The 23,333-nt window shown below is 49.1% G+C and overlaps 2 protein-coding genes across 4 annotated transcripts in view; one reads left to right on the top strand and one right to left on the bottom strand.

Annotated features, from left to right (window-relative positions):
• Positions 1 to 331: 331 nt before the first annotated feature.
• Positions 332 to 22,601, bottom strand: ANKRD16 (ankyrin repeat domain 16). Of its 3 annotated transcripts, XM_026648927.1 has the most exons (9): positions 22,547 to 22,601; positions 22,184 to 22,223; positions 20,527 to 20,881; positions 16,045 to 16,265; positions 11,199 to 11,241; positions 9,669 to 9,777; positions 6,471 to 6,632; positions 2,611 to 2,689; positions 332 to 529 (listed from the first exon to the last, which is right to left on the bottom strand). In XM_026648927.1, exons 3-9 carry the CDS (start codon positions 20,862 to 20,864, stop codon positions 369 to 371), a joined length of 1,113 nt encoding a protein of 370 aa, XP_026504712.1. In that variant the 5' UTR covers positions 20,865 to 20,881; positions 22,184 to 22,223; positions 22,547 to 22,601; the 3' UTR covers positions 332 to 368. The 3 variants fall into 3 exon arrangements, with proteins under 3 accessions (XP_026504712.1, XP_024056309.2, XP_024056307.2); XM_024200541.2 differs by lacking the exons at positions 22,184 to 22,223; positions 22,547 to 22,601 and adding an exon at positions 21,428 to 21,480; XM_024200539.2 differs by lacking the exons at positions 22,184 to 22,223; positions 22,547 to 22,601 and adding an exon at positions 21,227 to 21,460.
• A 382-nt stretch (positions 22,602 to 22,983) lies between these two features.
• FBH1 (F-box DNA helicase 1) overlaps positions 22,984 to 23,333 on the top strand; it is a 40,453-nt gene continuing 40,103 nt past the window's right edge. Inside the window, exon 1 of the mRNA XM_026648586.2 lies at positions 22,984 to 23,056. Coding sequence (XP_026504371.1) covers position 23,056 — 1 coding nt within the window. The 5' untranslated portion in view covers positions 22,984 to 23,055. The remainder of the gene's footprint in view (positions 23,057 to 23,333) is intronic.

Here is a 23,333-nt window from a genome sequence, read left to right as displayed (position 1 = left end):
TAATTTCCTAGTGTAGACCAGGCCTAAGTGTGTGCGAACCAACCCAGCAACCAAATAGCTGGTGTGGGGACTGGTAGAGATCCTATGATGATGCAGCACTATACAAGTGTCTGTATGTCCCATCCTATGGAGTGTATTATCCCCATTATACCCTTGGGTCAAAATCTATTTAATATGAGACATTCGTATGTAGCTTTATTCCTACTATATTTCCAATGAGTTCTTTTACTCAGTCCTTACTCAGCACAACTCCCATTGTCTTTGCCTGAGTCAGGCCCTCAGGATTTGGCCCTTTGTTAATAGTTCTATCTGGCACGACACAAAACAGTGATGCTGAAAACAAACTTTTATTCTCTCCTCTGTTGGTTTCACGTGCTCACATTTATTCCCTTGAAAAGCTGTAGGACGTCCGGTTTCTTGGCAAGCTGCCGTGCAAATGTTCCAGTGTCGTCCAGGGAGTCCTGCAATCCAGCCTGCAGGAGAAGCCACGCACAGGCCGCGTGCTGGCCCCCACAGGCCATATGCAGGGCTGTAAGGAGACAGGACATTGACATGGAAATGAAATCCGCAAACAGGGATTTGTATTTCATATGCAACGCAAATGTCAGACTCCCAGCAAAGGGAATTCATCCGGGAAAAACTGGCCACGGGTGAACAATGACTTTAATTCCTTTTTCAATTATCACATGCTATCAGTGCCCTGCAGTCTGCAGTGGTGGGCCTTGAAACTGCACTGCTGTGTCCATTACGGAGGCAGACAACGGTGGTGGGAAATGAAATAAGAATGTTTCAGTTTGTTTTGCACAGTAAGGAGCTGCCACGTTCAAATAAAGCACCATCGGCCTAATCACTGTACAATGTCACTAGCAGGAAGGACAATCCAAGATCCTTCAATCGATGGCTGCCACTTTAACAGGAACTGGTCCCAGCAACCTACAGAATCTGGCCCAGTGAGTCTTGGCAAGGAAAGAAAAGATTTGTACTGTGTGTGGGGCTAGAATGGAACACACAGGATCAGCTCCGGTGTACATTGATGGCTAGATGCTCCATTGATTTCAGTGGAGCTATGCAGAGGTAGGATCAGTTGCAGATCTGGCACACAGTCCCTAACCATACAACATAACATGTGGGGGGGGTGAGGGGTTTGCGGGGCCTGGGACAAATCAGCCTGTATGGGCCCCCCTTAACATTTTTTATACAGGTGAAATCTGGTGTGGGGAGGGGACACCAGTGCAGGGTGACGAGGGACGACGGAGAGTCACAGGGTGGCACCTGTGCTAGAGGTGAGGGGGCCCCCTGTGCTGGGGGGTCCCAGAAAAGGGAGGGCTCCAGGGCGGAAGGGCAATGGATGGGGTCAGCCTGGTGCTGGCGTTAGGACGCTGGCGGCCGGTTCAACAGTGGCCGAGCAAGAAAAATAAATACAATGCGCACTTCCTGCTGGTGAGTGTGGGCCCGACCCCTGCTGCCGGCACCGGGACCCCCATTAACCCCCCGAGCCCCTAACTCCTCTCCCCGGGCCGCCCTGGCCCCCCATGCACCCCCAACCCCACCCCCCTGGGCCAGCCTAGCGCCCCCCCCACACGCACACTGAAGCGTGGGGCCCGGAGCAGTCACCCCGATTCGCCAAACCCAAGGGATCGCTCTGACCATGTGTCAGTCTTGCAGAGTAGCAAGCCTGCAGCGTGTTGAGCGGGCTTTAACTGGGTTCTAGCATGGCTGTTGTACTGGTAGGAGGTCCTGTCTGCACTTTGTCCGGATAGCTAGGTTAGCCAGTCTGCCTGCCTCCTTTCTTGGCCCAATACTGCTAGATGCCAAGAACCTTCCACTTGCTCTCAAATCAACTGGGAGTTGAGGATGTTCAGCATCTTGCAAGAGACACTCAGCACCTCACAGCTCTCTGTACAGGAGGATACCCCAAAGTACATGACAGACACCCACAATCCTCTGTCACTAGCACGAACAGCTGAGGCAGTGTGGGACAGAGGTCCAGATTAAGCCAGAATGCGCCGATACTAATACAGTAAGGCATCAAGGAGTGGATGAACAAGAGTGTCTGACTCAAGGTCATGGAGGAAAAAATGCTGCTGTACAGGTGACCAGAACCACTTGCACTGTAACCCGGGCAGGTGAGTGTAACAGAGTCTGAACACACCTGATCTATGTGTAGACTGGGAGAGAGAGCATATGTGGGAGAGAGAAAGAGACTGGCTGATTGACTGGCTGATTAGGGGACTGTTCATGATGATTCTAAAAACAAGTATTTAGACCAACCTGATCACTCCGGAGAAGCCATGAGTTGCCAGTTTTGGCTGCGTTGAAAACCATTTCATTTTTAGAAACACTAATCCGAAGGGTGACTCGTTTATTATTGTGCACAGGTGACATTGCCAACTCAATGCAATTACTGCGGTGATTAGCTTTGCATCCAAATTCCACTTACTATTCATTTACAAGTCATACATCTGGCACTGGTTGCAGATTAGGCATTAAACATACTGTGCTGTGATCTTTCAGGGGCAGGGATCCTGTCTTCTTACCTGTTTTGAAATTGCCCTCCGCAGTACTGATGCTCTAGAAACAACCACCAACCAACCTACCAGAGGGCCTTACCAGATCGACTTTTCCTGTCTTTAGCATGTAGATCAGCGCCGAGGGACAACAGCGTTTGGATGGTACTTGTATGTCCTTCCTGCATTTTTAAGCACACACACATCTGTTGCATGATTGTTAAGCAGAACCAGCCCTTTAAATCTTTCATTTGTGAGCCTAATATAACCTATAGGACTGGGAATAGAAAAATTCCTCTGTAAAGCAATGTTTATAAGAGCTCGCTATATGGCCAATGAGCACCACCATAAGCAAACTGGCAAACCTGTGGAGAGCTATAGATACGGGTGCAGATTCTTGTGTCCAGTCAAGGAGCAGAGAGGTGGGGGCTGCGGCTCCCTGATCCTGGGGCCAACCAGGGTCTGCCTCAGCCCCTGGCATATCTTAGAGCAGCAGTAAGTTGTACTTGGCTGCCAATATCCCCAAGAGCAGCCAGAGATTGCCAAAGCACAGCTGTGTTCCTGCCACATCGCCTCTTTCCCAGGAACATCTCCCACACAGATACAGAGCTATTAGGACAGCTCTACGCCACTCAGCAATTCTCCCTATGCCGGGGGAATCCTCCACTAGCAGATAAGCTATATTCACTGTCCCTTTGTGCTGCCACAGCAGTGCTGAGAGACCATAGCAGGGCAATGGTGAATCCTGGAAGATCCTCCTGCAAAATACACCAGGATCCTGGAGCCTCTAAATGCCACCAGTCCTGTTATTCAATAGCGTTCAACTGGCATGCCAAGTGGAATTCAAAGGCTCCAGGACTGAAAGGCTGTGTCTGCTTTGAGGATTTTAAAGAATTTTCCCACTGTTGCTCTATCACCAGTACATGCTAGCAAAGGGCCATGCTAGCAAAGGCAGGAGAGCTCATGTAGAATGACCCCTAGTGACAAGGCCTAAAGAGGCTTCTTGTTAGCATGTTAGTGCATTTAAGGTGTCAGCTGATCTTGCCTTTCCCCTCCAACCATCACTATGACCAAATGACTAAGGCCATGTCTACACTACAGGGACTACAGCTAGGGTGACCAGATAGCAAGTGTGAAAAATCAGGACAGGGGGTGAGGGATAATAGGAGCCTATATAAGAAAAAGCCCCAAATATCGGGACATCTGGTCACCCTAACTACAGCTGCACAGCCCCATAGCACAGCCCCAGCCTACAGGGACAGAAGGGGCTTTTCTGTCACCGTAGGAACACTACCTCCATGAGCAATGGTAGCTAGATATACAGTAGCATCCTTCCATCAACCTAGCTGTGTTTACACTGTGGTCAGAGCGGCATTGCTATGGTGCTCAGGTCTATGGATTTTTCATACCCCTTAGTGCTATAGCTATGTCAACCTAAATTGTAGACCAGGCCTGAATCAAATTGCTTTTATCCTCTGCTGGCCCGTCAGCCCTAGAATCCTGATTTACTGTTAACAATACAAACACTGGCAGCTGATGATTTGTTAAAAGGATTAGGCTTCATTAGGAACCTGTTTTCTCCCATACTGGAAATCTGGTCTGATTACTACAGAAGTCTAGGATTGCCACTAGTGGGTGTGTGCGTTTTAGATCAGAGACCTATGTCTTATTAATAGCTTCCAACCGAGCTGGATTTGCTATCTATTTGCATTAGCCCGTAGGGCACTGGCATTTTCCAAAGGATTTCTATGATATTTGTAGAATCTTAGAAGAACACAGAGATTGCCTCAGTGACATGGACTAATGATCCATCGAGTCCTGGATCTTCTCTCTGGCTGTATCCAATTTTGGATGCTTCAGAGGAAAATTTAACCCTCGCATTTCCCCTAAATAATGCATCTGATTTGGCTGTTTCTTCCTCACCCTCTGCTAATTAGGCTTTGTTCTGCAGCAGGAATGTGGATAGCTCGTATTTGTACCTCCCCTCCCCTTTCCCATTTACTGTATAAGCTGCATATTCCCCCTGTTCACAGCACTCAGTGCATTACTGCATGCACACACCACCGACAGCAATAAAAGTCATGAGCTAGCAGATGGCTTAGCTACAGCGGCCTTAGCAGCAAATTGAGTTGAAAGCATAATTTGATTTTAATGTATTTATAAATGCAAAAAAAAAACAACCCTAAAGCAAATTATGCTGCACAGTGCAAGTGACACCGATTCTCAGAGAGGAAGAAAAAACCATCAAACGTTTTTGCAGATCAGACGGTGTAGCTGTTTGCCATGGCAGAGCGGGGATCTTTTCCAAAGCACATTTACATTCACCCCTCACAAACACACACAAACACATGCTATGAAATGCACCCCTGGCAGCCAAGAGGGCTTTCAACATAATTTCTCAGTGAATAAGGCGGATAAACTGGGAGAAAGACCTCCTATGTGGGAGCCACCCTGCCATGGAGGCGATGGGATGGGACGGGATAGAGGAGAATAAGGTTACTCGTCTCCGTAAGGGCCATTGATGCATTTGTAAAAGAAGGATAAAGCATCTAGACTGTGCCCTCAAAGCTGCGTGCTGGAGTTCCTGAGCCTGTGAGCTCCTCCAGGCAGGGACCATCCCTCTTTGTGTGGCTAGAAAGCACTTGGCACATCCTGGGGGCTGCTGCAAACACACACAATAATAGAAGGGATGCAGCAGGGCTGTACTTCCTGAGCCCCCAGGAGGGATTCCAGTTGACAGCCTCCGGGCTCCTGGGTAGAACACAATGGTGAAGCAACAATGCCACCACTCTTAGTACAGTATGACCAATCCTCTGTGTTCAGCCAGCACTGCTGGTTGATGCAGGGACGGTGGGCAAAGAGCCATAGCCCATCCACAACCTGGCCGTCCTTCCCTCTTTTCATCTCCTCGGGGCACAGAGGTGTAGTAGGAAGGAGAGGACACTCTAGACCTTTATTGGAATTCAAGACAGCCCCTGTGCAAGGGGCACAAATGGGAGTGTGGGAAGTGCCTTGTCGCCTCTCAGACCTTGTACACCTGCCCAGGGTCTGGCCAGAATCTAACCCACCTATTAGCATAAAGGGCTTCCCCTCTCACCACTGTGGCTGTTTCAGTAGGGTACCGTGCTACGGTCTGAAATTGATAATTGCACTAATAACTTGCTAGTGCATGGTCCCAAACTGCTAGGGAGGCAGGAAGAGGATAAGGAGGAAATTCAAGCCCTGGGTTACTTCCATCTCCACTCCAACTACTGGTGAGTTGGCAAATTAAGCTGCTGAATCAGTCCATGACCAAGGGGAACCTCAAGCAAACATACATGCCAAAGGTCAGCCCTGCTGACTCTTGGTCTTGAGAGGTGCTAGGTACCTACTGCTCCCATTGGCTCCCTTCAGCTAGCAGACATCAGTACAGACCCCTGCAGACAATAGATTGGTGGGGCAACTCCTATGGTGTGTACAGGGCAACTCCTGTATATGGCAGAAGTCATAGGCAGAAGGTATTGAAGGCCGTGGCCCCGCCCATGCTCTGTCCTGAGGCCCCGCCCTCGCTCCCCCTCTCCCCTGAAGCCAGTGGGGATTCAGCTCCAGCCGGTGGCCTGGAGCTCGGGGTTCGGGCTGGCCGGCGGGCTGGGGCGGCTCGGGCCAGCCAGTGCAGCTGAGGTGGGCCGGCTGGGGCTCCTCCAGCCATGGGGGGGAAGGAAGGGAGGGCGCTCGGGGCTCTGGCGGGCAGGCGGGGGGGGAGGGGGCCTCGGGTGGAAGGAGTGGGCCCAGGGGGCTAGCTTCCCCAAAGGGGGGTTTCTCCCGCCGCCCATGGCAGAAGTTGTACCATTCTGCACGGTGCTAACTGAGCCAGTCTTCAGATGGCACTCAGGGCAAAGACCATGCAGACGTACGCCATAAGAGACATGATGGGGTGTCAGCTTACAGCCGCACTGCACAGGGAGCAATGGAAAGGAAACAAACCTTGGCTGCGTAATGTAGCGCCGTGAGTCGGATCGACGTTGCTCTCTCATTGACATTGGCACCGAGATCAGAGACAAGGAAGCGGATGGCTTCGTCCTGGGCCGTGACTGCTGCCTGGTGCAACGGCTGAGCACCTACTGCATCTGCAGCTGTGTAACAGGCCTAGCGGGTGGGAAATAAGGAACCATGAACAGCTTTGCCAAATTGCCATAAACGATTGCCAACGTGCGTACAAACGACATGTCCGGCCATTGCCATGACAATGACAATAATGAAAACACATGATATTTTAATCGGCCATCAAAAAAATGACTCACCCTAGTCCAGCAGGATTACGTAATGCTGGTATAAAACCTGTGTGTGTACAGTTGCATCAGCTCATTTACCAAGCTTTGGAAATGATTAGCAAAGGCTTTTGGGCCCAGTTCTCCTTTCCACTGGTGTAAATCAGGAGAAACTTTATTGACATCAATAAAGCTACACCTTTATAAAACCAGTACAGGCCCATTGTCTTTCCAGATGCATGCAACACAGTAGTCTAGCTACAACAAGGTCATCATTTCACAGTATGCTGATATTTTGATAAACATCTAGCAAATCAATGGAATCTGGTCCCAACATGTAAAGGGACACGGTCAAGTCAAATTTGGATTTGCAAATGTGTTTGTACAAGGAGCCCCAATTCTCATGAGGCATGTGTGTTATACTTAATCATAATCATACTGTTCCATTATTTCTTTTCATTAAATTTCAGTTGAACCAGTTTAAGACAAACAAACATTCCACTTTTCGGTGCTGCCAGGTCTCACAATTTTATAGCAAGTCTTGTGCCTATATTTAGTATTTTTCTTAAAACCCCAGCTTCTGGAGTCATGTGAACAGCTTTCATTTAAAACACAAGTATGTTTTTAGCTTTGATGGTAAGCATAGAAAATTTTGAAGACCAGAAGGCAAGTAAAAAGAATGCAAAATGCATTAATGCTGTCACGGACCAGGATGTGTGTGGTTAGGCCCAATGGCTCGAGCTGCAGCAGTCAGGCCTAGTGGTGGGAGCAGTGGCAGTCAAGAACTAGAAGTCAGAGTCAAGGACTAGAGCAGGGCTGGCACAGGAGCGATTACAGCTTGCAGGCATGTGCACTGAGCAGCCATTAGCCTAATGCTGCTGCTGGGCTTAAGAGCACATCTGTTGGTTCCTCCAGCCAATTGGGCTGTCTGGCTAATCAAGTGATTCTGCTGCAAGCCACCTGTGCTTCAGCTGCGAGTCCTCTGTTGCGCACTAGGGAGGCAGAGCCAGCTGGTCCCAGGCTCAGCTGCAAACCCTAATTCCTGACAACTTTTTTTTAAAAATCTGATGGTTCTTAAGCCAATTTCCTGATTTTGAGGGCCTAACGCTTGATTTTTGAAAACTTGAAGTTGGCAGTACTGCCTGTTTAGCACTTGCCATCCAAACGTTGCAGCACCAAGCTAGTGCATGAGGACCAGAAATGAAACTGTCTAGAAAACCAACAGGCTCTTCCCATTGTCCATGCGGTGAGAAATGCAAATGTAAACCAACCTCACAAACCGTGAGAAATAAATTAGATTTTAAAATATTCTTTGAGGGTTTCATAGTCTATGTTGACAACAGTACATAAGTAATGAAGTGTTTGTTATTTTGAATATACAACTGGATCTAACAACAGCCTTATGATCCTTTTTGAACAGGGGTGGGCAAACTTTTTGGCCCGAGGGCCACATAGGGGTTGAAAAACTGTATGGAGGGCCGGGTAGGGAAGGTTCCCCAAACAGCCTGGTCCCCGCCCCCTATCCGACCCCTCCCACTTCCCGCCCCCTGACTGCCCCCCTCAGAACCCCCGACCCATCCAAACCCCCCTGCTCCTTGTCCCCTAACCACCCCCTCCAGGGACCCCCAACCCCTAACCGCCCCCCGGGACCCCACTTCCTATCCAACCCCCCTGCTGCCAGTCCCCTGACTGCCCTGACCCCTATCCACACCCCCGCCCCCGACAGGCCCCCTGGGATTCCCATGCTTATCCAAACCCTCCCCCACCCTGTTCCCCGTCCCCTGACCGTCCCCCAGAACCTCTGCCCCATCCTACTGCCCCCTGCTCTCTGTCCCCTGACTGCCCTCCCCCGAACCTCCCGCCCCTTATCCAATCCCCCTGCTCCCTTACCATGCCGCTCAGAGCAGCATGTCTGGCAGCTGCGCCACCCGGCCGGAGCCAGACACGCTGCCGCGCTGCTCGGCAGGAGCGCACAACCCTGCTGCCCAGAGCGCTGCCTGCGCGATGGCATAGCTGCGGGAGAGGGAGGACAGCAGGGGAGGGGCCGGAGGCTAGCCTCCCCGGCTGGGAGCTTAAGGGCTGGGCAGGATGGTCCCGCGGGCTGGATGTCGCCCACAGGCTGTAGTTTGCCCACCTCTGTTTTAGAAGGAAGTCAGAGGTCATTGGGAAGCAATACTGGGAGCTATAGCTGTTATAGGTAGGGAAAGTTCACTTCCTACACAGCCACAGCAGGAAATCTACTGGTCCTCAGAAATCTACTGCCAGAAGAAACTCTACATGTATGGTCTAAGCATAGGCTAAAGAGCCAGGAATGCCTGGGTTTTAATCTCGGCTTTGACACCAGCTCCTTCTGTAGCTTTGGGCAAGTAAGTCACTTTACCCACTCTGTGCCTCGGTTTCCCCATCTGTAAAACGGGGATGAGACTCGCCTCCCTATGTCACAGGAGTGTTTGTGATGGTCTGTTACCTAGCAAGTATTTATACAAATCATTGCGAAGAGGTAAAGCTCTAAGGCCCGGATTCACAAAGGTACTTAGGCGCCTAGCGTCCACTGAAATCATTGGTTGTTAGGTGCTTACATACCTTGGGGAATCTGGGCCTAAGTATTGATCATCAGGCTGTGAAGGCCTTCTTGCTACTCATGAGTAGCCCCACTGAGCCAATGGTAACTTGGTAGCAGCTCACCCGTGGGAGTCATGGGCACACATTCTGGTCTTTAGTGGATTCACCATCATGAGCCACACCACTCACTTTTTACTCAGTCCTTGTGTTAGCTTCAGTGGGAGTTTGCCTGAGTAAAGTCCTCCAGATACGGCCCCATACAAGTACAAGAGCTAATATTGTTCTCTTTGGTGGGTGGCGTTTTGTATCCGGAACCTGGAGAAAAGGCAACGTGGGTCTCTTGACCCCATACCTTATGCTTTTCTAGAAGCAGCCGGGCTATGTCGATGTGCCCGTTCTGTATCGCATCCATAAAGGGAGTCACTCCGCATTTGTCCCTGCTGTCAGGTTCATACGGGCACCTTGGAAAGATCATAAAACACGTGCTTGAGACTGGTGCGCTCGGGCTGCTTTGTGCTGTTGGAGCAGTGCACAGTAGCTGGAGTGTCTCATGGTATTTGACCAGAAGGCTTTAGAGCTGTACGTGAGGCATTCCAGCTAAAATGACCACCTGCCCCTCTCTCGTTGTCCTACGTTGTATCGTATTGGGTGCTGGCATGTGTCTTTAGAGTGACCCTGAGCTCTTTGGGGCAGGGAGCTGTTTGGCTCAATTCCTGCAGGGTGAATTTCTCCCCCAGGCATAAGAGGGGCAGAAGGTCTATGCGCCACTTACATCACACTTCAAGTCTCCGAATACAACTTCTGTGGGAGATAAGTGGCGCACAGGCCATGGGCTGGCACAGGGATGAACTGCCCCAAACATGGCGCTACATATATCATTACTGCGAGCCAAATCCCAAGGACCTTACTCAGGCAGAACTCTCACTAGAGTGAATGGGAATTCAACCTGAGTAAAGACTGAGTCAAAACTGAGAATCTGGCCCAATGACAACACAGTGGGTCAAATCCACCCCATGCCAATTGTAAACCAGGGTTTAGTGGGGCTGGGAGGGGTGTGAAGTCTGATACCGGGAAGGCTGTGGATGGAGATGGCTACAGCCTCCCTTCTTCCAAGTGCAGCTTCAACAGTGGGCAACGCTGGTCAGGAAGGAAGTGTGGCCAGAATTGATTCAATGCAGTTTCCCAGCAGACTCTCCGTGGCCAGGACTCTATGGAGCCCTAGGCAGAAAATACAGCTCCCCCTGGCGGAAAGCAAGAAAGAAGGTGGTGCCCTCATCTCAGGGTGAACCCCTGCATTGTGGCACAGTGGGTCTCACTGGTGCAGGCAAATGCAGTACCTGGGCTCAGTCAAGCCCAGAGGAATTACACCCGGGATAAACTAAACCCAGATGGTTCTCTCCTTGTCCTAAGGACCCAGCCTGGTTATGTAATTGGGGCCTATGTCACAGTGAATTCTGACAGGTTTCAGAGTAGCAGCCGTGTTAGTCTGTATCCGCAAAAATAACTTAAAAAACAATTATGCATCCGAAGAAGTGGGTTGTAGCCCACGAAAGCTTATGCTCTAATAAATTTGTTAGTCTCTAAGGTGCCACAAGTACTCCTGTTATTTTTAGTGAATTCTGAGGCAATCCGGAGAGTAAATACATCTGAAATCACCCTAATCAGCTGTGAAAAGTGAGAGGCAATTGATAGGTTCTCAGGATTCACAAACGTGCAGCTGGGATTTCTAAATGGCATCAATGTTCCCGGCGTCTGTTTAGTCAAGCAGGCCGTGTGCTGTAAATGGAAGGGGGGAGCGGGCCGGGAGGAGGGAAGGGAGAAAGAGTGTGTGTGTGGGGGTGGTTAAATTTCACAAAAAAATTAGGACAGGAAGCCTGCTTACCGCTCAAGAAGTGCTTTCACTACGTCAAAACAGCCGTGCATTGCTGCGAGAGAGAGAGGAAGTGGATGGTAATTCATGTTTCCTCCCACCTACAAAGGAAAAATAAGTGGGTCTGTGCCCCTTTGGGCTTATTTGTGATGTATAAAGAAGCCCTGAAAGATTCTTAATGAAAACCTTTTACTGCTTGTTATTTTTATGTGAGACGTATCAGGAATATCCAACCGTCTCTAGGTCCTCCAAGGACTCTCCAGACAAAACAGGAGAGAGAAGTGAAGTGGAAGCTTTGTTTGCCCTGAACTGAAGTGTGTGTCTGTGTTTTGAATCTTAACAAACAGATTTTTTTCTCCCACCTTGTTAGGCCTTTAAGTTAAATAGGTGCTAAGCAAGACTAGCACAGAACAAAGAGTTTTAAGAAATCTGGAAAATATTCCCTTCCACTCTCAGTTGCTCAGGTTTTGCTTCCTTGATAATTCAGCTGGACATGTTTGGTACTGTGCCATGCACAACACGCTAACTATTGGGAGCTGAGAACAGGCATGCTAGGAACATGCACTTAGCACATCTCCAGTCATCGAGTCTCCTGGGGAAAAAACCCCATGGTAAAAGGGATCTGAATTGCAAATGTAAAATCCTCTCTGGCCTTCTTAATACATGATATTGAAGCAAAATGGGGGAGGAACCCTATTTTTTTTTCCTTTGTAGGCCACCTTCATATAATAAAACCTAACTCACAGCTGCTAATATCAGGTTATTTACTCATTTTGATTAAGCAGGACAACACCGTAAATGTTTTGGTCCCACAACCAAACACAGAACTGCAGTTGAAGAAGGGCTCTCAGCATATGTTGCACACAAGTGATAGTTTTAGCTTTAATAGCAGCATTGCCAATCTCAAGAGATGAAAAATTATGAGTCAGACCCTCAAAAATGACAAAACTGAAAAAAATCATGAGGTTTTTAGTCTGTCTTTTAACTTCCCTCTATTCCTCTGCCAATATGTGTGTGACAATTTCGGGTTGAAAAGTCAACCTCTAATGCTCCCAAAAAATGAACACCTTTCCCTGGCTGCCCAGATGGAGACTTCTGTCTCATCCCTAGGACAGGGGAACTGCCATCCATTTCCTATTCCTGTCTTCTGTCTAGATACAGCAGCAGCACTTCCCTGCCTCCCGCTACCCTGGGACCTTGCTACCTGAGACCTAGCAGCGCAACTTCCCTGACTTCCCACCTCCAGCTGCCCTAGGACTCTCTCACTGCTGTAGGGCCGTGAAGGCAAGGCTCAGTGGCAGGGCAGGTCTGTGTCCTTAGCCCCAAGGTCCCCTCACAGAGCTCTGCCCCCGTGCCCAGCCCTGAAAATCATGAGATCAGCAGAGTTTCTCATGTCACTGCAACAGTTTATCCTGCAGGCACCCAAATCCTGTGACATGATCAGTTTGCGAGAGGTGGCAACACTGCCTTCCCCTGGCTGCCAGAACAGGACTTCCCTTTACCATCTCCATCATCGTCCCCAAGCTGGGGAGCTGCTACTGAATCCCCTCCATCTCCTGCCCCATCACTGTTCTCTCCACCCCCTCAGCCTCCCTCCTGCCCCCCATACTCCTTTGCTCCTCCCACTCCTCTGCACTCCCCGCAGCCTTCCTCCTGCCCCCTCCCTGCAACTCCCTTCTCAGCCTTCCCTTGCATCCCATTCATCTGCAACCCCTAAATCTGCCCCTTGCTCCTCATCATTCTCCTTGCCCACCCTTCACAGTCTCTCTGCTGGTCCTCACAGTCCCTGTGTTCTTCTATCCAGCCCTCTGGGCCATACTGTGGCAGCCATTCTGCCTGTGGGCATGGCTTCTATCTCATTGGAAACAGTGGGAGGTGGCAGCCAACTTTATTAAGGGTAGCCTCCTTCCACGTGCAGATAGACCGTAGGGAAATAGCGGCCGTCTTGCTGGCTTCAAAGCTCAGCCCCACTGACAATTATAGGAGATGGCAGCCATTCTGAATAATTCACGAGTTGGCGCCTTTTGCTGTGTTTTCACCCCCAAAATCACTAGGGTCATGATAAAATTGTGGAAGTTGGCAACCCTGTAATAGCAACAGTCGAACAATGAAGCTGGTGTGTTGTGGCCACAGTTTATAGCACTGATCAGTCACAATGAGCTCCCTGTCTTTTGTGGTACCCACCCATTGTCTTGTCTTATACTCAGATTGCAAATTCTTTGGGGCAGGGACTATCTTTTTGTTACGTGTGTCTTCAGGGCCCAGCATAATCCTGACAGCTAATTTGGGTATCTAGGCGTTACTCTTGTCCTTGCTGAGCGGGGTGGTGATGGGGTAGGTAAGTGATGTCTCCCATTCACACCCACATCTCTCAGGACGACAGCTGGGTGCCAAATGGGAATGCACCTCACACAAATGGGAGGGGGGCTTTCGGCAACAGCAACCCCCAGCCTTGGGGAGAGCTGGGCACCCCCATGTGTGAACCAGTATCTACAGGGCCCTGCTTCTTTGGGGCGGGGGACGGAGCCACTCTCTCTGCCCCCCAATGTGAGCTGAGATCTAGAGGAAGCAGAGCATCCCATTTCCCCAGGCTGCCTCCAGCAGTGGGGAAGGGGCTGGAGGCTCACCCTTCCCCCAGTGCTGCTGCTTCTAGGGGTAAAGGGAGGTCAGAGCAGTGCAGGGGAGTGTAGGGAGGAAAGGAGGCGGGGCCAGAACTATACAATAGGGGATGTGGGGCTTTCAATTCTGTCCCCTCCCCAACCTCCCCATAGCCACACACCCTATTTCTGTCCCCCATTCAAAACATGCCCCCACAGTGCTGAGACCAGGATGGGGACCTGGGAACAGGCATGTTCGGTGCATGGAACAGGCACATACACACAGCACCGAGATTATGCTTGGGAGCTGAGAACAGGCAGGCTCGAAGATACCTCCGACACAGTGCTGAGACCAGGGTAAGGAGTTATTGTAACAGGCTAAATTCATCTCCTATGGGATGGTCTCATTCAGCTGACAACATCTCAATGAGATGAATGGGCGATTTCACACCTTAGTCTGTTATGCTGCAGGACATGAGAGCTCATTCCCCATACACCAGGCCCAGAACTGCATTGCCATTCTCCTGCCCCCTTCTCCTGCCTCCAGCTGGTATGTGCACTCTTGACAGCCAGACCATCTTCCCACCTCCCCACGCCCCTGCCAAGCTTACCAGGGGCATGGAGTGGCAAGGAGCAGAGTTATGGTCACCCAGTGGTGCCTCGTGAGATTCAAGAATATTTAGTTCAGCTGCATTCAAACCTCTGAAAGCCAGGAAATGAAGAGTTAAAGGAAAGCAAACAAACTTCAGAAATCCAGGAAGTAAAGAAGGTGGATGCCACCCCCACAAGGCAACCTTACGCTGTCTGCTCTCTTTGAGTGATGATCCAGTGCACCCATAGCACACACTAGCACTCTGCAGAACACGGAGAACAGAGCACGTGAGCACTGTTGGACAAAGTCTAACTAACACTTTCTCTTCGCTAAAGCAAAACTCAGGTTTAGATCAAGTGTCGCAAACTGGAGTTAATTATTCTACACCTGGGCCTACACTCAAACACGGACCCTCTCCCCACAAACGACCCTAGACTTGATAAATGTTACCACCCCTTTACCCTTGCCTTGAGGATTCCTTCTGATACATGGCCTTCACTCGCCCCGCCCTAAGCCCCAGAGACCACCACCCTGCTGACAGTCCCCACGGCAAGAAGACCCCTATGTACTGCTACTGACACAGCCTACAGAGCTCAGCACTGAAATAAGGTATACTTGATACCAGAAGGTACACGTGGCCTTTTGTCATACTGCAGTCACAGCTCTGCCAAGCTATTCTAACTGGTCCCTCTATCATTCAGTACACCTCACACAGTGAATGCAGCTGCAGCACGTGCACATTAAATGCTGGAATTCCAATCTATGGAACACAACACAAACAATGATGGCATGTTCTCTTAGTCCTTCCTCATATCTACTTATTATAGACTCATACATTTTAAGGCCAGAGGGACTATTAACTAGCCTGACCTCCTATATAACATATGTCAGAGAATTCCATACAGTTACTGCTGTGTTGCATCTAATACCTTGTGTTTGATTCTAGCATCTTCCAGAAAGGCTTGACTTGAAGACTGCAAGAGATGGAAAATCCACCATTTCCCTTCGCTGTTTGTTAAGTTTTGCACCATCCTTACTGACCCATTCCCAGGGGTTATTGCCAGCTCCAGAGGGGCAGAATAAAGGTTGTGTTGTGGCGGTGATGTGAACCTTAACTGTTCATTTCTTGGTTTTCAGAGGTCTGAGTGTAACTGAACTCAGTGTTCTGGAAGGGCACAAGACACAGCCAGGCAACCTTAACTCTGCATTAATAAAATGTTGGGGCACTTAGTTAATTAATCCTCAAAGTACTCATGTGAGGCCTGGTAAGTATTATCCCCACTCACAGATTGTTAAACTGTGGCACAAAGCTGTTAAGGGACAGCGAGTGAGAGAATGAGGATCCGATCACTAGACCCCACTCCCTACCATGCACGTTATGTTATTAGAATATAAGGCACACTTTGCGCAGGTGTAAAAGGACTATATAACATGCAAGGCAGTGGAGAATCAGGCCTGCATGCTAATCCAAGTATGCTCCCAGTTTAGTAACAGCCCCAACACTGATTATTCATACCCCTAGCAGGAATACATTATCACCCTTCACACAGGCACAGATCAAAACTGCTGTTTTAGGGGCAACTGTAAGTGATAAAAATTATAGCCTTATGCGCTTCTAATCCCTGAATGACACAAACTCTTCTGGAGCCATTAGAAGTAGGGTCCATACCTGCCGTGTGCAGAGGAGTTCTCTTTATTTTGCTTTCTGTGTTCCAGCTGCTCGGAGACACAGTGAGCAAGTACTGGATGATCTGGGGATCACCCTCTCGACTTGCTATATGGAAGCAATTCCAGCCATCTTTGTTCTTTAACAGCGGGTTTGCTCCATGCTCAATGAGATCTTTAATCACCTCCAGGTTCTTCTTGGTGCAAGCCATCATGAGAGGAGTCCTCAAAAAGAGAAGGGAGAATAAACACACAATGCATCCTCATTATACCACCAGCTGCTCCACAGCTAGCCCGTTACGATCCAGACTCAATTGCTGTAACAACTGAGTTTGAAGCAAGATTTAAGGTTGGCTGTGGCCAAAGAGGGTTCTAGCACAGCGTGTGGGTGCAGGTTACTTGCCAGGATTATCTGGGTATACCTCATTCAGTCATTTCCCTGGCATTTGCAGGGGCCTCCAGCAGGTCCCTCCTGTTCTCTGCCTATGGCATGAAACAGTCTAGTCTCTTGTGGGCTGCAATATTTTGGTCTTGTTTTGGTTGTTGGTTTAGTTTGAGGGTGCTGGATGGTGTTGGTGGCCTGTGACATACAGCAGGTCAGACTGGCTGATCTAGTGTTTCCCTTCTGGCCTGTGATTCTATGACAGTTTGGCCAGCCAGTGTGGACTAGGATTATGGACCTAGTAAACGCGGTGTTATCATCTTATCCTCTTGCAGCCAGCCTACAGACAGGACAGATGACCTACTAAAGCCACTACAAGCTAGGGGAGATCTCCTTTAGTTCAAGCGATCGAGGTGCTTTTAAAATCGAAGTCCGGGATTCTATCCCCCAATGCCACATGTGGATGGTTTCGCTGATCATCAACAGGCCTATACAGGTGCAGCATACGAACTCACGACAGATTCTAGAGCACCATTTTCTCACTTAGTTTGTTCACTGTGCACCCTGGCTGGCTGTACCACTTGGGCCCAAGTGAGTTTAAACCAGTTTAAACATTTCTACAGCAGAATAACCGGAGAAAGAGCCAAAGGGCTGACAATGGAAAATCTTCTCATCACAAGCAACCAATCAATTTTATGTGCATATTGGCATAACAACACGCTCCTGTTCTCCACTAAAATAACAGAGAAAAGAAAGGCAATGTGTACTTAAGATTTTCTGTTGTAGCTGCAGCTGGTCAGATCAGTACTTTTTACCCCCTACTGTCCCATTCCCTTCATCAGCATCGACAGGTGGGACTGTAGATAACAAATCACAAATTGGACAAACCCCTTTTCCAAGTCAATATGCGCTAGCCTCACAGTGAGATACTTATGCGGGGCAATCAGCACAAGTGTGATGCTTCATACAATTTTTTTTTAAACATTCAAGACTGTTCTTGTTACATTGTGGTGTGAAAACTTGCTAAGACTGTGGATCGCATTGGCATCTTCCTAAGGCCTTGAGGACCACCCCCAATTGGTCTATATAATAAAAGTAATGACTACCTGTACTTAATATTGTGACCCCTCCATCTTAGAATCTCAGCGTCCCTCATAAGCATTAACGACCACACTTATGTCCAGTAGAGAAGTAAAGAATTATTATTCTCATTTTACAGATGGGGTAACTGAGATACAGTGTGACTTGCTGAAGGCCATAGCAAGTCTGGCAGAGTCAGGAACAGAACCCACCTAGCTTGACACCCAGTCTGACGTCCCAACAGCAAGACCCTCCTTTTATATGTAGGTAAAATAAGTGCATACAACTGTAATAATATTTGATTTGATGGTATCGCCCATTTTTTAATTTAACTGCAATAAACTACATTTGATCAGCTGTGGCTTCACCCCGCTGCCACAGTCCACATTTGAGTATCAGGACACACTTTGGGCACCGCCTGATTAGCATCTGATTCTTGCACTCACTTATGCACATGTTTAATTTACACATGTGAGTAATCCCATTGACTTCAATGGCACTACTCACATGCAAGCGTGCCTAGTGATTACAGGGTCAGGACCTACATTTGCAGTCTCCTAGTATTTCTTTCACCCTTGCAGTGGGTACTTTTTGAGCATTCTCGTGTGCTCTAAGCAGATCAAAAGACGCAGTCCCTGTCCCCAAGCAGTTTACAACCTAAACTAATTCCTCTGCTGCACTAACATGTCTCCAGACAAACAGCAGCAAAGGTGCCATCCCTACCAGGCAGCACCACATTCAGCTCAATGAGGTGTTAAATTCAGTCTAATTGGACCATATAAACACTAACATAATGAAGAATTGACAAGTCTGAACATCACTCCACTAAATCCTCTCCCTTTTATTCCCAGGATGGGATTATAACCTATTTATTCTTGGGAGATTTCTTCAATTCAATCTAGGGCAGACACCCTGGAGGTTGTCTCTCTCTCTCTTCATCCTTAGAATGTTTCTCTTTTGTTTTACAATCTCACCTCCTCTTTGATGCCATTAGGGAGCCACACATGGTGTCTTTATTTTAACAGCTGCTACAAGCAGTCTGGCATCTCAGAGGGCATGCTGTATAGTCATATACGGTCTGCGCCTTAGTCCTGGGCCTGGCAAGACCATTGCATTACCCAGCTCCTTCCATGGAAGACTGATTACTCCAGATTGCATGCAATTTGCAGCAGAAGACTGCCGCTTGGCTGGCTGGGCTGCTGCCACACCGTCATCCTTAGCTGCACCTTCACTGACCTGATTTTGTCAGCCTACATGCCAGTTTAAGGGACTATAACGTGACATCGGCTTGAGTGAAGTAACTAACTTTTGACCAAATACAGGCCAATCAGCATTATTGTTAAAGAATGGGTGCATAATAAATCATAATGTATAACAAAAGGAAGGGAAAAAAATCCCTTAGACTAAAATCTTGAAAATCCTCCACTTATTTCCATACCCCCTGCTGCATGTGGTGTCCAGTGGTAGGTAAAGAACCACACAAGTTAGAGATGGAAAAAGACATCACCTGCTCCATCTTCCTGGCAGTATTGTATTGTTCCTCACGATACAGACTGAAGAACTTTGTCTAGCCTTGTTTTCAAAGTCCCAAACAAAGAGGCCTCCACCATTTTCACAGCATAAAGAGTCTAAGCAATTTTCTCAGGTTATATCTACACTACAGAGCCTATGCTGGCATTGCCCCTCTTGTAGACGCAATGTACCCTGACCAAACCAGGAATTCTGCTGGTGTAGGAACAGCCCCTCCCCAAACAACATTAACAATGCTGACAGAAGCACTCTTCTTTCGGCATAGCTGCATCTACACTGACCATTTGGTTAGCATAGCTATGTCATGAGGGATGTGGTTTTTCCACAACCATGACCAACACGGCTACCCAGTATAAATTTTAAGTGTAGATCAGGTCTCTGGTTTTAAACTGTGGCCTGGGGTGAGTGGATGTATATTTCTGTTAAGGGTGAATCTTTTCCCTGCCCCCCAATTTTGTCATGTGTGGCATGAATAGTATCTGTGCACCCAGAGAGTTTAGTAATTGGGTAAATAAATAAAGTGAATACTAGATCTCACTTTCAGGAAGTTTTCCCATACTACTTCTTACATTTATCTTTTTACCGCATTAACCTGATATTAGCAATGATTTAACAATTTAACTGCTAGCATAGATGGGACAAAACTCTTTGACATTGACAGAAAGCAAGATGTATTCTCAAGTAGGCAGAGATTTAATCTTCTCTTTGCTAAACTATGCATAGTATATATAAGGCCACAGATTGGTATGCACCTTCAATCCCAATGCAACTGCATTCCAGGGCCAGAGGCTGGGAATACAAGTATGTATTCTTGCTTTTGGAATTTGTAGGAATGAAAGGTGCCATGGGAATATAAAGATATCAACATATCTAGATTTGCTATGTGAGACAAGTATCTTCTTCCCCTTCTCTCACTTATTATGTCACTGTCAGGAGTACTAAACTGACTAATGATTTGTAATGATAAGGATTAGGTCAGTGCCTCCTATTCATGTTCTAATTTCAACTTTAAATATTAACTGAGAATTCTTTGCTGCCTCATGTGATGGAAATCCTGTCCCTCCACCACCTTGGTGAATAATGCAGCTTCATTCCCTTGCAGTAATACTTTACATTTATATAGCAATTTTCATCTGAGAATATTATTATTATTTGTGTTATCAGGTCCCCATTGTGCTAGCCATTGTAAGTGCTTTCCAAATATCAGTTAATTAGGGCTCACTATACCACTCAGAAGTAGGTATTATTATCTGCCCATGAGTTTCTCATTCACTCATTCTTTTATCTGGGCACCCTAGAGTTTAAAGGCAGAAAAACAAGCAAAAGAAGGTTAGTGATTTGACTGTGGTCATTCAGTGAGTCTGTGGGAGATCTGGATTGGATTATGATTCCTGGACCTATGTGCCAACTATTAGACAATGCTTTCCCCCCTCCCCCCACAAACACATTTCAAACACTAGCCAGATCCTACAGTGAAACAAGCCAGTGACTTACCAGTCTGCCTTTTTCAAGCAGTCTATCCTTGCACCTTTATCCAGCAGATACAACACACAGTCCCTGTGACCCATGGAAGCTGCTTCGTGGAGGGGCCTTTTGTAGTCATTATTAAACATCTCGATGTCCATTTCCAAGGCTTCTACTAAATGGGTCAGAACATTCAGGTGACCATGCCTGGCTGCATAGTGCAGTAGCGTGTCCCCAGATTTCCCATAGTGTTTCCGCCTCACTTCCTTGCCCATTTCCTTGTCTCTCTGCAACTCCTCTTTGAAAAGGTCTAGCCTGCCTTCTTGAATCAGCCGCAGAAGTTGTTTCTGATTTTCTGCTTCAGCCATAGAGAAACGTGTGGCTCCTAAGACATTAAAACAAACAACAACAAGCAGGTTTGGGACAGAGAGAGTTCAAAATAAAATGAATGATGAGATTTTAAAGGCTAATTGGAAAATCTATTATCATAAAAACAGTCTTAATATAAATCCAAAATAAAGGTGTCTCCCACCAAATGAATCAAAGGTGGCAAGTCTCTGATATCTGACATCACCGGGTTAAAATGTCCACAGGAAAATATCGAGAGACGGTGTACGTTTGTGAGCAAGTGGAGGTTCCTAAGTGGGCAGGGAAACTTAAGTGGATAAGAAATTCTTACAATCAGTGTCATAAAAAAAGCTTTTATAAATAAAAATGCTCCCTCCCATACCTGAACTGAAGATGCAGTAAATAAGTCAGTATTGGATCTTATGCATAAAGACAGCAGTTATTATTTAATACCAGGTTTTTCAACACTCAGCCATAAAATTATCATCTTAACAAAGCTAAAAAAGCTTGTGGGATCAGCTACACAAAATGAAAAAGACCCAAGCTACTTGCATGTGTCACATTAAAATGATTAAAAGCTCACATCGGACACACCAGAGTCCACTGACGGCTTCTATAGCTGCTGCTGCAGGGCTGTGCTGCACTGAATTCCTTCCCCTTACACAAGCTGTCTTCTTCTTCTGGACAAACAGTGTTTGCCCTGACACTTTATTTTAGGCTCGTGGGTAGAGCTGCAACTGGTAGGGGGACCATATGTCCCATTTTGGCCAGAATAGTCCCTTTTTTAAGCCCTGTCCTGGTCCTCACGACTTTTTCCCCCCAAAAGGAGGCATTTATAGACTCATAGACTTTAAGGTCAGAAGGGACCAATATGGTCATCTAGTCTGACCTCCCGCATGATGCAGGCCATAAAAGCTGACCCCCCCCACTTGATCAGTTGGCAAGAGCAAATGGGACAAATCCCCACTTTTGTCAAAAAAGTGCAGTGTGGTGGAACGTGCGGTGGGGGGGAAGGGGAAAGAGATGCCAGCCCCTCCTGGGGGGCGGGGGGGGGGGGGGACAGTTCCAGCATGGGGGGGGGGGGGCTGGCAGGGTTCGGGGGCCCCGCAGGGTTCCAGCGACGGACAACAGCATTGAGCAGGGGTTGGATGAGGCCCTCGGGCGAGCAGCTCAGGGCGTCCCGTTTTCTCTTTGGGAAATATGGTCACCCTAGCAACTGTGGACTTTGGAGACCTTAGTTCAAGTCCCTGCCTTGCTGGTAGCCAGATGGGTGATGATGGGCAAGTCACTTCACTAATCTGCTCCTTGGTTTCTGCACCTGTAAAATGGGGATACCAACCTCTTTTGTAAAGTGCTGGGAGATCTCCTGATGAGACGCGCTGGAAAAGAGCGAGGTATTATTATTACCAGCGGGACTAGTCTGGCACCCGGCTTCCCCCAACGGCCACTGCTGGCCGCGTCCGATGGGAGCCTAACGCCCCCCGCAATGTACGGCGGTGGCAGGAGAGAGGGGCCATCGCTTCCCGGGGCCAGCACCTTCAGCCCATTGCCCTCGATTGCCCCTTCTGACCAGGCCGCCCCCCGAATGCTGGGGGGTGGGGGCGGTTCTGTCTGAGCGGGGCAGCAGCCCGGGCGTCGAGAGACGTTCGGGCCCTGGCCCATCGTGTGACCCGGCCCCACCCGCCTGAGGGGCGTTATTTACACAGACGTCTCGGGTCCCCGGGGGCTTTGCCGTGGTGACGCGCCCCACCCCCACCCCGTGGCAGGGTGACGTCACCCCAGCGCGAGTCCGCCATGGCGCAGCCGGACACCGCCACATGACATCAGCATGACGTCACAACGGCGGGTGACGTTGCGATGACATCACGGCGTGTGGCCTGCGGGCGGGGCCGTTGATGTTACCGGCAGCCCCAGCGTGACGCCCCCCGCGAAGGTTAAACTGGACACGGGGGTGGGCGGCAGGGGGGGGTGAAGTAAACAAACTCTGGGAACGTTTTCGCTCGTCCCTTGGCCGCGTCCCGCCCCTCACTGAGCCAGGACGAGTCTCATTGGATGGGGCTGAGGCCGCGCGCTCTCTGATTGGCGCGCGGCGGAGTCAGTCAGGCGGAGGCAGGGAGCGGGATCCCGGGAAGCCAGGGTGGTAACGCGAGCAGGAGTTCGGAGTCGGGAAGCCGAGCGGCCCCGGCAGGCTCCGAACGCCGGCGGGACCAGAGTGAGGCTGGTTCGGCTCGGGCGGGGCTCGGACACTCTGTCCGGGGGCGGGGCTAGGGCCTGGGCGGGGGGTCTGCACTGGGGTGGGGGCAGGGATCGGGGTCTGCATTGGGGTGGGGGCAGGGATAGGGCCTGGAATGGGAGGGGTCTGCACTGGGGGCAGGGATCAGGGTGGAGGGGTCTGCACTGGGGGCAGAGATCAGGGTGGAGGGATCTGCATTGGGGGCAGGGATCGGGATCTGCATTGGGGTGGGGGCAGGGATAGGGCCTGGAATGGG

Source organism: Terrapene carolina, unplaced genomic scaffold (genome assembly GCF_002925995.2).
Source record: "Terrapene carolina triunguis isolate 2854851 unplaced genomic scaffold, T_m_triunguis-2.0 Scaffold68, whole genome shotgun sequence".
Lineage (NCBI taxonomy): Eukaryota > Metazoa > Chordata > Testudines > Emydidae > Terrapene > Terrapene triunguis.
Note: the sequence above shows the minus strand (reverse complement) of the source record. Positions and strands in the feature narration are given on the sequence as shown.

What these genes read in the sequence shown, in the direction of transcription:
- ANKRD16 (XM_026648927.1), bottom strand. Translation starts at nt 20,864, where the DNA reads ATGGCTGAAGCAGAAAATCAGAAACAACTTCTGCGGCTGATTCAAGAA. An exon ending in GTGAAAGCACTTCTTGAGCG is followed by an intron (nt 9,778 to 11,198) that starts GTAAGCAGGCTT and finishes GATCTTTCCAAG; the next exon opens with GTGCCCGTATGAACCTGACA. An exon ending in CGCTACATTACGCAGCCAAG is followed by an intron (nt 2,690 to 6,470) that starts GTTTGTTTCCTT and finishes TTAAAAATGCAG; the next exon opens with GAAGGACATACAAGTACCAT.